The 16,175-nt window shown below is 53.3% G+C and overlaps 1 protein-coding gene across 3 annotated transcripts in view; it reads left to right on the top strand.

Moving 5' to 3' along the window:
- The window catches only part of LOC147117928 (uncharacterized), a 58,522-nt gene that overhangs the window by 24,510 nt on the left and 17,837 nt on the right, over window positions 1–16,175 (top strand). For 2 of the 3 annotated variants that reach the window (XM_085984263.1, XM_085984262.1), the window contains 2 exons: window positions 2,682–2,754; window positions 11,377–13,762. In XM_085984263.1, the coding sequence (XP_085840389.1) occupies window positions 11,403–13,502 (2,100 nt within the window). In that variant the 5' untranslated portion in view covers window positions 2,682–2,754; window positions 11,377–11,402 and the 3' untranslated portion in view covers window positions 13,503–13,762. Of the gene's footprint in view, window positions 1–2,681; window positions 2,755–11,376; window positions 13,763–16,175 lie in introns of those variants that run through there. The other variant, XR_015077885.1, reaches the window with a different exon arrangement.

Genomic DNA, 16,175 nt, shown 5'->3' with positions numbered 1-16,175 from the left:
GGCAGTACTGAGGGAGCGCCGCACTGTCGGAGGGGCAGTGCTGAGGGAGCGCCGCACTGTCGGAGGGGCAGTGCTGAGGGAGCGCCGCACTGTCGGAGGGGCAGTGCTGAGGGAGCGCCGCACTGTCGGAGGGGCAGTGCTGAGGGAGCGGCGCACTGTCGGAGGGGCAGTGCTGAGGGAACGCCGCACTGTCGGAGGGGCAGTGCTGAGGGAGCGCCGCACTGTCGGAGGGGCGGCGCTGAGCGAGCGCCGCACTGTCGGAGGGTTAGTACTGAGGGAGCGCCGCACTGTCGGAGGATTAGTACTGAGGGAGCGCCGCACTGTCGGAGGCGCGGTACTGAGGGAGCGCAGCACTGTCGGAGGTTCAGTACTGAGGGAGCGCTGCACTGCCTGTGGGGCAGTACTGAGGGAGCGCTGCACTGTTGGAGGGGCAGTACTGAGGGAGCGCCGCACTGTCGGAGGGGCAGTACTGAGGGAGCGCCGCACTGTCGGAGGGGCAGTACTGAGGGAGCGCCGCACTGTGCGGAGGGGCAGTACTGAGGGAGCGCTGCACTGTCGGAGGGGCAGTACAGAGGGAGCGCCGCACTGTCGGAGGCGCTTTACTGAGGGAGTGCCGCAGTGGTGGAGAGGCCGTATTTTGAGTGAGACGTTTAAATCGAGGGTCATGGGTGGATGTAAAAGTTCCCACAGCCACTATTGGAAGAATTGAGAGGAGATTTGATCGGTGTGTTCAAAATCATGAAGCATTTTGATAGAGTAGGTAAAGAGAATCTGTTTCAAGTGCAGGAGGGTTGCTAACCAGAGGACACAGATTTGATGGTTAATTGGCAAAAGAACCAGAGGTGACATGAGACACTTTTTTACACAGCGAGTTGTTGTGATCTGGAATGCGCTGCCTGAAAGGGCGGTGGAAGCAGATTCAACAACAACCACAACAACCTGTATTTTTATAGCGCCTTTAATGCAGTAAAATGTCCCAAGGTGCTGCGCAGGAGTATTTTAGCAATGTTCAAAAGGGATTTGGGTTCAATACTTGAAGGGAAAACATTTTACGGCGTCACCGGTCCGGGGACTAATCGCACAGCTCTTTCAGAGATCCGGCACAGGCATAATGGACAGAATGGCCTCCTGCTGTGCTGTAAGATTCTACAGTGAACTACATTTCAAAAAGTACTATTTTTCTCTGGAAAAGAGAGTGCTGAGGTATGATCTGATAGAGGTCTTTAAAATTATGATGAAGGGGTTCGATTGGGTAGACTTGTGGGGGTGTCGAAATCTAGGGGCCATGAATATAAGATCGTCACTAATAAATCCAATAATAATCAACTTTATTGTCATTGTTAGTGCACAAGTGCAGTACAACGAAACGTAGGCTTGCGGATCCCGAGAGTGTACATTTGGAGACATTTAAACATACAACATTCATTTGGCTTGTAATACATAAACATAATAAAGTGCATTGGCAGATGTGCAGGCTTTAGTGTTTATTTGTGGAGTTCAGTAGGATGACAGCCCTGGGAAAGAAGCTGTTCCTAAATCTGGTCGTTCGGGTGCGAATGCATCTGTAGCATCTCCCAGATGGCAGGAGGGCGAACAGACTGTGGCTGGGGTGGGTAGGGTCTTTGATGATGGACCGTGACCTCCGTAGACAGCGTGAAACTTCTTTACCCAGAGAGTGGCGAGAATGTGGAACTCGCTGCCACAGGGAGTGGTTGAGGCGAATGGCGGAGATACATTTAAGGTCATAGAGTTATACAGAACAGAAAGAGGCCCTTCGGCCCATCGTGTCCGCGCCGGCCATCAAGCCCTGTCTATTCTAATCCCATTTTCCAGCACTTGGTCCGTAGCCTTGTATGCTATGGTGGTTCAAGTGCTCATCTAAATGCTTCTTGAATGTTGTGAGGGTTCCTGCCTCTACCACCCTTTCAGGCAGTGAGTTTCAGATTCCAACCACCCTCTGGGTGAAAAAGTTTTTCCTCAAATCCCCTCCAAACCTCCTGCCCCTTACCTTGAAACTATGCCCCCTGGTTATTGACCCCTCTACTAAGGGGAAAAGTTCCTTTCTATCTACCCTATCTATGCCCCTCATAATTTTGTACACCTCAATCAGGTCCCCCCCCTCAGCCTTCTCTGCTCTAAGGAAAACAACCCCAGCCTGTCCAGTCTCTCTTCATAGCTGAAACGCTCCAGCCCAGGTAACATCCTGGTGAATCTCCTCTGCACCCTCTCCAATGCAATCACATCCCTCCTATAGTGTGGCGACCAGAACTGCACACAGTATTCCAGCTGTGGCCTAACTAGCGTTTTGTACAGCTCCATCATAACCTCCCTGCTCTTGTATTCTATGCCTCGGCTATTGAAGGCAAGTATCCCATATGCCTTTTTAACCACCCTATCTACCTGTCCTGCTGCCTTCAGGGATCTATGTACATGCACACCAAGGTTCCTCTAGATGGTGTAGCTAGATAAATGCAAGGAATAGAAGGATGTGTTGATAGGGTGAGATGACGAGGGGTGGGAGGAGGTTCGTGTGGAGCATGAACACTGGCACGGCCCAGTTGGGCCATACGGCCTGTTTCTGTGCTGTACATTCTATACAATAATTGGTTATAAAGCTCTATTGGGACGCCCTGAGGTGATGCTATGCAGAGTATAACTGCAAGTCTTTCTTTGTTTTTAAGGGTCAGCGGCTGGTTGCCTGGCCACAGTCGGGAAGCAAAGTGACTAGGCTGTGATCGATCGACTTTGTGCTGGGTAAGTCAGGGCATTAAGGGTTACGGAACCAAGGTGGGTCGGTGGGAGTTGAGGTACAGATCAACCACGATCGTATTGAATGGCAGAACGGGCTTGAGGGGCTGAATGGCCTCCTCGTGTCCCTGTGAGGTGGGCAGAATGGCCTCCTCTTGTCCCTGTGAGAGGGGCTGAATGGCCTCCTCCTGTCCCTATGAGATAGGCTCAATGGCCTCCTCCTGCCCCAATGAGAGGGGCTGAATGGCCTCCTCCTGCCCCTATGAGGTGGGAAGAATGGCCTCCCCCTGTCCCTATGAATGAGACTGATTGGCCTCCTCCTGTCCCTATGAAGGAGACTGATTGGCCTCCTCCTGTTCCTCTGAGTGAGACTGATTGGACTCCTCCTGTCCCTCTGAGTGAGCCCCTCGAGCCCGCTCCGCCATTCAGTGCGATCATGGCTGATCATCCAACTTCAGTACCCGGTCCCTGCTTTCTCCCCATACCCCTTGATCCCTTTAACCTTAAGAAATATATCTAACTCCTTCTTCAATATATTTAATGAATTGGCCTCAACTGTCTTCTATGGTAGAGAATCCCACAGGTTCAGCACTCTTTGGGTGAAGAAATTCCTCCTCATCTCTGTCCTAAATGGCTTACCCCGTATCCTTAGACTGTGACCCCTGGTTCTGGACTCCCCAACCATCGGGAACATCCTTCCTGCATCTAGTCCCTCTAGCCCTGTTAGAATTTTATAAGTTTCAATGAGATCCCCTCTCATTCTTCTAAACTCCAGCGAGTACAAGCCCAGTCGACCCAATCTCTCCTCATACGTCATTCCTGCCATCCCAGGTATCAGCCTGGTGAATCTTCGCTGAACTCCCTCCATGGCAAGAACATCCTTCCTCAGATAAGGCGACCAAAACTGCACACAATACTCAAGATGTGGTCTCACCAAGGCCCTGTACAACTGCAGCAAGACATCCTTGTTCCTGTACTCGAATCCTCTTGCTACGAAGGCCAACATACCATTTCCGCCTGCTGCACCTGCATGCTTACCTTCAGCGACTGGTGCACAAGGACACCCAGGTCTCGTTGCACTTCCCCTTCTCCCAATCTAGTGCCATTCAGATAATAATCTGCCTTCCTGTTTTTGACACCAAAGTGGATAACCTCGCATTTATACACGTTATATTGCATCTGCCATGCTTCTGCCCAATCACCCAACCTGTCCAAATCATCCTGGAGTTTCTTGGCATCCTCCTCACAGCAAACACGCCCACCCAGCTTTGTGTCGTCTGCAAACTTGGAGATATTACGTCTAGTTCCCTCGTCTAGATCATTAATATATATTGTGAATAGCTGGGGTCGAAGGACCGATCCCTGCGGTACCCCACTAGTTACTGCCTGCCACTCGGAAAAAGACCAGTTTATTCCAACTCTTTGCTTTCTGTCTGCCAACCAGTTCTCTATCCAAGTCAATACCTTGCCCCCAATCCCATGTGCCTTAACTTTACACGCTAATCTCTTATGCGGGACCTTATTGAAAGCCTTTTGAAAGTCCAAATACACCACATCCACTGGTTCTCCCCCATCTATTTTACCAGTTACATCCTCAAAAAATTCCAGTAGATTAGTCAAGCACGATTTACCTTTTGTAAATCCATGTTGACTTTGTCCGATCCTGTCACTGTTTTCCAATTGCTCTGCTATTACATCTTTTATAATGGACTCTTAGCATTTTCCCCACTACTGATGTCAGACTTACTGGTCTGTAATTCCCCGTTTTCCCTCTACCACCTTTTTTGAATAGTGGGGTAACATTAGCTACCCTCCAATCCATGGGTACTGTTCCAGATTCCATCGAATGTTGGAAGATGATCAGCAATACATCTACTATTTCTAGGGCCACTTCCTTAAGTACCCTAGGATGTAGATTATCAGGCCCTGGGGATTTATCGGCTTTCAATCCCATCAATTTCCCTAACACCATTTCCCTACAAATACTGATTTCTTTCAGTTCCTCCCTTTCATCAGACCCTATATTCCCCGACATCTCTGGGAGGTTATTTGTGTCCTTTGTGAAGACATAACCAAAATATGTATTTAATTGGGATGCCATTTCTTTGTTCCCCATTATAAATTCCCCTGATTCTGACTGCAAGGGACCTACGCTTGACTTCACCAATCTTTTTCTCTTTATTGCATCTTGACCGAACAGTAATGAATAGAGGAGACGGAATGTACCTTTTACTATTTACTGAATAAATGGGTGGACATTACAGCACATTGTCTGCATGGCAGAACCGGAAACTGAAAGTGAAAGACAAAGTAAAACCGAGCCCCCCAGCACCCCCTTCAGGTAACACCCGGGAACTGGGACAAACTTAATTGAAGCAAAACTCAAAACACAACACTCCTTTCCCCCAGATAAAACCCCTTAGTCCTCCAGGCGTCTGGGACGGAATCTAACCCGACTTGAGCGCTGCTGGACAGGCATAGTCAGGGTGCCACTGCCAGCCGCAGGAAAACCTTCCTCCGTGGCTGATGACTCCGTGACACCTTCTGTCGATGTGGCTTCCGTCGTTGTTGCAAGAAGCAGGCCGTCACTGCCTGGCAGAGGTGGCAGAGACAATGGCCTAGCCTGTGACGTCCCTGTTACTCTCACCGGAGTACGACCCCGTAACTGGTCTACGTGGCGTCTGTGTAGCTGGCCATCAGGTGTACGGACGCTGTACGACGGGGACCCGTGGCCTGCTCCACCATGGCAGGCATCCATTTGTCTCCTCCTGCATAGCAACGGGCAAACACAGTCTCTGACGGCTCGAACTGCCTGGCGGTGTCCTGGTACTTCTTAGCCAGCTCTTCTTGCTTTGTGTGCATCTCATCCCTGCAGTCCGGGTGTAGCTGGTCCAGTGCAGTCGCCAGCCGGCGACCCATCAGCATCTCGGCAGGACTCTTCCCCATTGCTGAGTTTGGCTGACGTGAAGGCTGCACCATTGTCCGAAACCAGCACGTTGGGGACCCCATGTGTGGCAAACAGCAAACGCAACGCGTTGATCACTGCACTGGATGTCATGGAGCTCATGATAGCCACCTCCAGCCATTTCGAATGAGAATCCACCACTATCAAAAGGACCTTCCCCTGAAATGGCCCTGCAAAGTCAATGTGGAGTCTTGACCATTTACGAGTGGTCCACTCCCAGAGGTGAAGGGGAGCCTTGGATGGGCTATGGCGAGTCAGCTGACATGTCTCACAGCTCTTTACCACCTCCTCCACGTCTCGGTCCAACCCCGGCCACCAGACGTAGCTTCTCGCCAACGCCTTCATGTGCACAATCCCAGGGTGTGAGTCATGCAGCATTTTCAGCACCTCCTCTTGCGGTGGCAGGAACCCCAGAGCACGCAGTTCTTGTGTGCAGACATTTCATGGCACCTCTGAACGAAGGGCTTGAAATGCTCCTCCTGGACCTCGGAGGGCCAGCCATGCAGCAGCCAGCGTAGCACCCGTGATAAGACTGGATCTTTCTGTGTGAGGCTGCCAATCCGCTGGGCATGGAGTGGGGCCTCCGGAACCTCCTCCAGTAGCAGCACCTCCAGGGGTGGTGGCGTCTCAGCCATCGGCCGGTTCAAAGGCAAGCGACTCAGAGCATCAGCATTAGCCAGCATCTTCCCAGGCCTGTAGCAAAGTTCATAACTGTAGGCCCCCAACATCAGACTCCACCGAAGCATACGCGGTGATATGATCTGGGGCATGGGCTTGGAGTGATGCAGGAGCCCCAAGAGTGGCTTGTGGTCTGTGTAGATGACGAACTGTCTCCCTAACAGGTACTGGCTGAACTTCTTTACCCCAAATATGATGGCTAGGGCCTCCTTGTCAATCTGGGCGTAATTACGTTCTGTTGTTGAGAGTGTTCTTGAGGCAAAACTGATCGGCGCTTCCCGGCCATCTGGCTCTATGTGACCCAACAGAGCTCCCAGCCCGTATGGTGAGGCATCACACACCAACACCAATAGCTTGTTTTCATCATAGTGTGCCAGAACCTTATCTGCTTGTAGCAGTTCCTTTGCCTGTCTGTAGGCTGTTTCATGAGCTGAGGTCCAGTTCCACACTGTTGCTTGGTCTAACAGCCTGTGCAGTGGCTCTAAGATTGTGGCTTTGCCCTTGAGAAAACAACTGTAGAAGTTTAACAGTCCGAGGAATGCCTGCAGTTCGGTCTTGTTCTTGGGGGTGGGAGTGCTCCTGATAGCCTCCACCTTCTCCGTAGTCGGATGCACACCGTCTTTGTCCACTCGGAATCCCAAGAACTCCACCCCATTGGCAGCGAACACACATTTCTCCTTCTGAAGGCGTAGTCCTACCTCAGCCAACCGGCGTAGTACTTCCTGCAGCCGCTCATCATGGGCTTCCTGTGTCTTGCCTGTAGTCAGTATGTCATCCAAGTAAAGCTGAACTCCCGGAACACCAGCCAACAGGGTGTCCATGAACCTCTGAAAGATTGCCACAGCCGTAGACACCCCAAACTGCAGCCTTGTGGCTCGGAAAAGTCCTCTGTGGGTGTTGATTGTCAACAGCTCGGCTGACTCTTCATCCAGGACCAGTTGCTGGTATGCTTGCTTGAGATCCAGCTTGGTGAACAGAGTGCCTCCAGCCAGTGTTGAAAACAGCTCTGTAACTGTTGGTAAGGGATACACATCTGGTAACACAGCAGTATTAACCGTACATCTGTAATCTCCACAGATTCGCAGCCCCCCATCCTTCTTTGCAATGGGCACGATAGGGGTGGCCCAACGGGAGTTCTTCACTGGCAAGAGAACCCCTTGGTTCACCAGCTTATCCAGGGCCTCATCCACCTTCTTGCGCAACGCAAAAGGAACTGGTCGCGCCTTGAAGAACTTAGGCGCTACCCCTGGGTCCACTTCGATTGAGACTGGCGGTCCCCGACAGGCCCCGAACTCACCAAAAACCTCTTCATAGTTCTCCAACATAGGCATTATGGGCTGTCGCTGTACCGTGTGTACTTCTGTCACTTCAATACCGAGGGGCTCAAACCAATCTCTGCCCAGCAGGCTTGTGCCCTGTCCCGCCACCACATAAAGTGAAAGTGTGTCCTTGACTGCCTGATACTTAACTTCCACATGAATCATACCCAGCACCTGGAGTTGAGCTTGGGACCACTGCCGTAGCACGCCACTGACCTGAGCCATCGCCGGGGGGGGTCACTTGGCCACAGCCTATTGTAAGTCTCTTCACTTCTCAACGAACACGCTGAGCCTGAATCCACCTCCATGCAGAGTGGTGCCCCATTCATGATCACATTTGCCATGTATCCCCACCGTCTGTGGGGTAGCTGCTCAGCTTCCGTGGTATACACTGTGTACTCATCGTTGTCCTCCAGTGTCAGGGTGTGTGTCTGCGATGCTTGTGTTGGCTCTGCTGCAGCAGCCTGAGCTTTCTTCATGCAGACACGAGCTATGTGTCCTCTTTTCTTACAGAAATGACATACCGCTGACACAAATTTGCATGTAGTGGAACCATGGAGAGCCCCACAGCGGAAACATTTTCTTCCTGTCTCTTTAGTTGCCTCCATGTCTCTCGCAGCAGCAGTTGCGTGTGTGGTCTTGTGCACCTCCTCGGCGGCCTGAGATGGTGCTGCCTCTGTACGGAGCATACGTGTGTTCATCGATGCAGCCTCTGCTGCTAAAGCCTTCTCCTCGGCCAGCTGGAACGTCAGGGCCTTCTCCGCTAACAGCTGTATCTGCAATGCCGAGTCCAGCACTCCACACACAATCCGATCACAGAGCATATTGTCTAACTGGTCACCAAAATTACAATGTAATGAGCGTTTCCTCAACTCAGCAATGTAACTTGAAATAGATTGTCCAGGCTGTTGTTTACAACTGTGAAAATGGAAACGCTGCACAATCTCTGAGGGTTTTGGGTTAAAATGTTTCTGCAGCTTCTCAATCAAATCAGCATAATCCACCTCACTAGGTTTGCGAGGAGCCACCAATGAATGCAGGACGGAGTAATTAGCAGCTCCGCATACACTTAGCAACACTGAGCGCTTCTCTTCTTTGTCAATATTATTGGCCTCAAAGAAACACCCCAGTCTTTCTGCGTATTCCTCCCATGAACTGTCCTTATCACCAGAGAACTCTTCAATACGTCCCAAGGTCGTCATAGTTTTAATGTGCACTGTCCCTTTAAGATCCACGGACTTTAAAAAAAAAAAAAATCTTTTTCTCCTCCGGCCAGAGTTACGGTAGCTACACTCACGGTAGTTGCCTGGCCCGCACAATACTCTGTCCGCCGTCTACGTCGCAGCTAGCCAACTATCAAAATGCCGTTGATGTTGCTAGCTGAGTGGCCCGCTCGTCGCAATTTCCAATATCACGGCTGTAGGTTCGCATGTCTATCTCCGTCCTTCTAGAGAGTTCAACAGCCGCCTCGTCGCCAGTATTGCATCTTGATCGAACAGTAATGAATAGAGGAGACGGAATGTACCTTTCACTATTTACTGAGTAAATGGGTGGACATTACAGCACATTGTCTGCATGGCAGAACCGGAAACTGAAAGTGAAAGGCAAAGTAAAACCGAGCCCCCCAGCATCCCCTTCAGGTAACACCCAGGAACTGGGACAAACTTAATTGAAGCAAAACTCAAAACACAACACTCTTCACATATTTATAAAAGCTTTTACAGTCAGTTTTTATGTTCCCTGAAAGCTTACTCTCATACTCTATTTTCCCCTTCTTAATTAATCCTTCTGTCCTCCGTTGTTGAATCCTAAACTGCTCCCAATCCTCAGGTTTACTGCTTTTTCTGGCCAATTTATATGTCCTCTCCTTGGATCTTATGCTATCCCTAATTTCCCTTGTTAGCCATGGCTGAGTCACCATTTTTGTTTTATTTTTATGCCAAACTGGGATGAACAAATTCTGTAGTACATCCATGTGGTCTTTGAATGTTTGCCATTGCCTATCCACCGTCAACCCTTTGAGTGACATTCCCCAATCAATCCTACCCAACTCGCGCCTCATACCATCGAATGGCCTCCTCCTGTCCCTGTGAGATAGGCTGAATGGCCTCCTCCTGTCCCTATGAGATAGGCTGAAAGGCCTCATCCTGTCCCTGCGACAAGGGCTGAATGGCCTCCTGTCCCTGCGACAAGGGCTGAATGGCCTCCTGTCCCTGTGAGAGGGGCTGAATGGCCTCCTCCTGTCCCTGTGAGTGGGGCTGAATGGCCTCCTCCTGTCCCAGTGAGGGGCTGAATGGCCTCCTGTCCCCGTGAGTGGGGCTGAATGGCCTCCTCCTGACCGTGTGAGATAGGCTGAATGGCCTCCTCCTGTCCCTGTGAGTGGGGCTGAATGGCCTCCTCCTGACCCTGTGAGATAAGCTGAATGGCCTCCTCCTGTCCCTGTGAGATAGGCTGAATGGCCTCCTCCTGCCCCTGTGAGGTGGGCTGAATGGCCGCCTCCTGTCCCTGTGAGATAGGCTGAATGGCCTCCTCCTGTCCCTGTGAGTGGGGCTGAATGGCCTCCTCCTGTCCCTGTGAGTGGGGCTGAATGACCTCCTCCTGTCCCTGTGAGAGGGGCTGAATGGCCTCCTGCCCCTACGAGAGATGCTGAATGGCCTCCTCTCTCTACGAGAGGTGCTGAATGTTTGCAGACGACACAAAGCTGGGTTGGCGTGTGTGCTGTGAGGAGGATGCAGAGAAACTCCAGTATGATTTGGACAGGTTGGGTGATTGGGCAGAAACATGGCAGATGCAATGTAACGTGGATAAATGTGAGGTTATCCACTTTGGTGGCAAAAACAGGAAGGCAGATTATTATCTGAACGGCAGTAGATTGGGAGAAGGGGAAGTGCAACGAGACCTGGGTGTTCTTGTGCACCAGTCGCTGAAGGTAAGCATGCAGGTGCAGCAGGCAGTTAAGAAGGCAAATGGTATGTTGGCCTTCGTAGTGAGAGGGTTTGAGTACAGGAACAAGAATGTCTTGCTGCAGTTGTACAGGGCCTTGGTGAGACCGCACCTTGAGTATTGTGTGCAGTTTTGGTCGCCTTATCTGAGGAAGGACGTTCTTGCCATGGAGGGAGTGCAGCGAAGATTCACCAGGCTGATACCTGGGATGGCAGGAATGACGTATGAGGAGAGATTGGGTCGATTGGGCTTGTACTCGCTGGAGTTTAGAAGAATGAGAGGGGATCTCATCGAAACTTATAAAATTCTGCCAGGACTGGACAGGCTGGATGCAGGAAGGATGTTCCCGATGGCGGGGAGTCCAGAACCAGGGGTCACAGTCTAAGGATAAGGGGTAAGCCATTTAGGACAGAGATGAGGAAGAATTTCTCCACTCAGAGAGTGGTGAACCTGTGGAATTCTCTACCACAGAAGGCAGTAGAGGCAAATTCATTAAATATATTCAAGAAGGAGTTGGATGTATTTCTTGAGGGCTAAAGGGATCAAGGGATATGGGGAGAATGCAGGGACAGGGTACTGAATTTGGATGATCAGCCATGATCTCATTGAATGGCGGAGCAGGCTCGAAGGGCCGAATGGCCTACTCCTGCTCCTATCTTCTATGTTTCTATGAATGGCCTCCTGTCCCTCCTATAACTAAACGTCGGTTCCTTGTCTTTGCAGGGGGCCCGGGGCTGGGCGAGTGTCGGATGGAGAAGCTGGTGGGGCCGGATGTGGTGATGGTGACGGTGGGAGGCGGAGGAGGAGGCGCCCCGGGGGCCGGGCCTGGCTCGGGCGCCAAGCGGCGGAAGTACTACTGCACCTACAACGACAACTGGTGCGCCCAGCACCCCGAGTACCGGCCCTGGCTGCGCAAGGTGGACGCTTCGACGGCCCAGTGCCTGCTCTGCCGCCAGGCCTTCTCCATCAAGTACGAGGGGCGGCGGGCCATCAGCGGGCACGCCGGCTGCAGCCGCCACAAGGAGGCGGTGAGGAACCGGGGGCGCCCCCCTCCGCCGGACCCCCCACCTCCACCTCCTCCTCCGCGGCAGGGCGAGGCCCAGGAGGACCAGGCCACCGCGGCGGAGCTGGCCGAGATCTACCGGGGCGTGACCCACCACCTCAGCTACTCCAGCCTGGACTGCAGCAACCAGCTGCTGCTGCGGAGGAGCTCGGAGCCCCAGGAGGCCTCCCCCTCCTCCTCCTCCTCCTGCTCCTCCTCCCGGCCGGTGTCTTGCGGCCGCACCAAGGCGGCCAGCCTGACCGAGAACGTGCTGGCCCCCCGGGCGCGGGAGCTGCTGGTCGGGGAGCTGCGGCAGGCCGGCTATTTCTCCCTGGCCACCGACGCCTCCAACCGGGGCGGCCGCAACTACTTCCCGCTGGCCGTGCGCTACTTCGACCGAGCCCGGGGCCTGGGGCATGGCCTGCTGGACTGTTACCGCGGGGAGGAGGAGGACGTGGGGGTCGGGGAGGAGGAGGGGGCGGACCGGGCAGGCCAGGCCATCGCCTCGCGCCTGTCCGGCATCCTGCGGGCCAACCGGCTGGACGCGGGCTGCGTCTCGGCCTACATCGCCGACGTGGCCCCGGCGGACGTGGCCAAGCACGGGGCGGCCTGCCGCCGGCTGCGGGCGCTGCACGGCTCCCTGCTGCAGGTCAGCTGCCGCTGCCGGCTGCTGCACGACTGCGTGCGCCGGGGGCTGAAGGCGCTGAGCTTCGACGTGGAGTGGCTGGTGCTGAAGGTCTGTGGCGAGCTGTCCGCCGCCTCCGCCTCGGCCGCCTGCAGCGCCGAGCGCACCCCGCCCGCCCTGCGCGGCTTCTTCGCCTTCCTGGAGCTGGAGTACAAGGAGCTGTTGCGCCGGGCGCCGGTGCGCTGGCTCTCGCTGCTGCCGGCCCTGGGCCAGGTGGTGCAGGGCTGGGCCGCGCTCCAGGCCCACTTCCTGGCGGCCGGCGAGGAGGACTGCGCCGGCGTGGTGTGGCAGGCCTTCGGCCGGCGGGAGGCCTGGCCCCTCTGCTACGTCCACTTCGCCCACCACCTGATGGGGGCCTTCCACCAGGCCCTGGCGAAGCTGGAGCGCCCGGAAGCCACCTGCACCGAGCTGGACCGGGTGCTGGGCGCCCTGCTGGCCAAGCTGCAGCGGCGGAGGGAGGACCGCTTCTACGGGCAGTCGGCCCAGGCCCTGCTGCCCACCCTGCCGCCCGACGAGCGGCGCCGCTTCGAGGAGGAGGCGGGCGCGGCCCTCGCCCGCTGCGTCGACTTCCTGCGGCAGCGCTACGACTTTGAGGCGTCGGTCTACAAGCAGATGGCGGCGCTGTCGCTGGACCGGGAGGTGAGGTGGGCCGAGGTGGAGACGCTCGCCCGGGGCCTGGGCCTGGACCTGGACCTGGACAAGCTCTACGACGACTACTGCGCCCTGCACCGGGTGCGGGCCCAGGCCGTCGCCCAGGAGCAGCGGGTGGACCAGCGCTGGGTGGCGGTCTTCAAGCAGCTGCCCGCCGACGAGAGCAGCCAGCTCTTCCAGCTGGTCTCCTTCGTTCTCTCCATCCCTGTCTCCAACGGCTACTGCGAGCGGGTCTTCCGGCTCATGACCCAGCTCTGGAGCAAGGAGCGCAACCGGCTGAGCGAGGGGCTGGTCAAGGCCGAGCTGCAGGTGCAGCTGAACTTCAGCATGTCCTGCGCTGACTTCTACGAGTATGTCAGGAACTCGCCAGAGCTCCTGAAAGCGGCCCGCAGCCAACTGAAGTACCGCTTCAAGAAGAAAGGAGTCACGATCAAAGATCCCCCCCAACAGCAGGGGACCCAGGCTCTCTAAAAAGGTAACGAAAAACATTTCCTCAGTCTCCCTATTTGACACTATCGGAAGGAGGAGGGTGCGGGCGGGGGCCACGGAAAAGACTCGTCTTTCAAAGTTTATCGAAGAGAGACTCGCGAGCGTTTGGAACTCTTAATTGTTTCCGAGACACTTTCCAAGTTACTCTGGAGCGGCTCCACTACTTCTGCTAATTGGTCCATTTTTGCTTCTGTATTATTTTCGGTTTCTTAATAAACTTGACCTTGACAGTTTAGCCAGAACTCGCCGTCTTGTCAGCATGTTGTTTGTTTGCCGGGTTGGGAGAGCTTAGGGGGACTGGAAGGGCGGCCTCTGGTGTCTCCTCATCTCATTTCCCCCTTTACCCTCTACCCCCCACCCCGGTTCTTTTGCCAATTAGCTTCAGTCTGTGTCCTCGGCTGGAGGCCCTCCGTCCCATCGTGTCCGCGCCGGCTCTTTGATAGAGCTGTCCAATTAGTACCCCCCCCCCCCGCCGCCCTTTCCCCGTAGCCTTGCAAAATGTCTCCTTTCAAGTACTTATCCAATTCAAATTGAAGGTTATTATTACAGAGACATAGAGTTATACAGCACAGAAAGAGGCCCTTCGGCCCATCGCGTCCGCGCCGGCCATCAAGCCCTGTCTATTCTAATCCTATTTTCCAGCACTTGGTCCGTAGCCTTGTATGCTATGGCATTTCAAGTGCTCATCTAAATGCATCTTGAATGTTGTGAGGGTTCCTGGCCTTTGTAGCGAGAGGGTTCGAGTACAGGAACAAGGATGTCTTGCTGCAGTTGTACAGGGCCTTGGTGAGACCACACCTTGAGTATTGTGTGCAGTTTTGGTCGCCTTATCTGAGGAAGGATGTTCTTGCCATGGAGAGAGTGCAGCGAAGATTCACCAGACTGATACCTGGGATGTCAGGAATGACGTATGAGGCGAGATTGGGTCGATTGGGCTAATACTTGCTGGAGTTTAGAAGAATGAGAGGGGATCTCATTGAAACTTATAAAATTCTAACAGGACTAGACAGACTAGATGCAGGAAGGATGTTCCCAATGGTCGGGGAGTCCAGAACCAGGGGTCACAGCTTAAAGATAAGGGGTAAGCTATTTAGGACAGAGATGAGGAGGAATTTCTTCACCCAGAGATTGGTGAACCTGTGGAATTCTCTACCACAGAAGGCAGTTGAGGCCAATTAATTAAATATATTCAAGAAGGAGTTGGATATATTTCTTAAGGCTAAAGGGATCAAGGGATATGGGGAGAAGGCAGACAGGGTACTGAATTTGGATGATCAGCCATGATCTCATTGAATGGCGGAGCAGGCTCGAGGGGCCGAATGGCCTACTCCTGCTCCTATCTTCTATGTTTCCCACCCTGTCAGGCAGTAAGTTCCAGATTCCAACCACCCTCTGGGTGAAAATGTTTTTCCTCAAATCCCCTCTAAACCTCCCGCCCCTTACCTTGAATCTATGCCCCCTTGTTATTGACCCCTCTACTAAGGGGAAAAGTTCCTTTCTATCTCCCCTATCTATGCCCCATATAATTTTGTACACCTCAATCAGGTCCCCCCTCCGCCTTCTCTGCTCTAAGGAAAACAACCCCAGCCTGTCCAGTCTCTCTTCATAGCAGAAGCGCTCCAGCCCAGGTAACATCCTGGTGAATCTCCTCTGCACCCTCTCCAATGCAATCACATCCTTCCTATAGCGTGGCGACCAGAACTGCAAACAGTACTCCAGCTGTGGCCTCACCAGCGTTTTGTACAGCTCCATCATAACCTCCCTGCTCTTATATTCTATGCCTCGGCTAATGAAGGCAAGTATCCTATATGCCTTTTAAACCACCTTATCTACCTGCCCTGCTGCCTTCAGGGATTTATTGACTTGTTTCCAGTGCATTCCAGATCATCACGTCTCGCTGCGTGATCAAAATCTTCTCATCTCACCTTTGGTTCTTTTGCCAATTGCCTTAAACCTGTGGCTTAGAATCATAGAAATTTACAGCACAGAAGGAGGCCATTCGGCCCATCTTGTCTGTGCCGGCCGACAAAGAGCTATCCTCCCTAATCCCACTTTCCAGCACTTGGTCCGTAGCCTTGTAGGTTCCGGCACTTCAAGTGCATATCCAAGTACTTTTTAAATGTGATGAGAGTCTCTGCCTCTACCACCCTTTCAGGCAGTGAGTTCCAGACCCCCACCACCCTCTGGGTGAAACAATGTCTCCTCAACTCCCCCTAAACCTCCGACCAATTACTTACAATCTATGCCCCCTGGTTATTGACCCTTCTGCTAAGGGAAATATGTCCTTCCTATCCACTCTATCTAGGCCCCTCATAATTTTATACACCTCAATTAGGTCTCCCCTCAGCCTCCTCTGTTCCAAAGAAAACAACCCCAGCCACCTCGGCTTATAGCTAAAATTCCCCAGCCCAGGCAACATCCTCGTAAATCTCCTCTGCACCCCGCTCCAGTGCAATCACATCCTGTAATGTGGTGACCAGAACGGCACGCAGTATTCTAGCTGTGGCCTAACTAGAGTTTTAACATAGAAACATAGAAGATAGGAGCAGGAGTAGGCCATTCGGCCCCTCGAGCCTGTTCTGCCATTTAATGATCTCATGGCTGATCATCCAAATTCAGTACCCTGTCCCTGCCTTCTCCCCATATCCCTTGATC

This window comes from Somniosus microcephalus, chromosome 4 (assembly GCF_052327205.1).
Source record: "Somniosus microcephalus isolate GS21.2 chromosome 4, FLI_Smic_1.0, whole genome shotgun sequence".
NCBI classification, from domain to species: Eukaryota; Metazoa; Chordata; class Chondrichthyes; order Squaliformes; family Somniosidae; genus Somniosus; species Somniosus microcephalus.
Note: the sequence above shows the minus strand (reverse complement) of the source record. Positions and strands in the feature narration are given on the sequence as shown.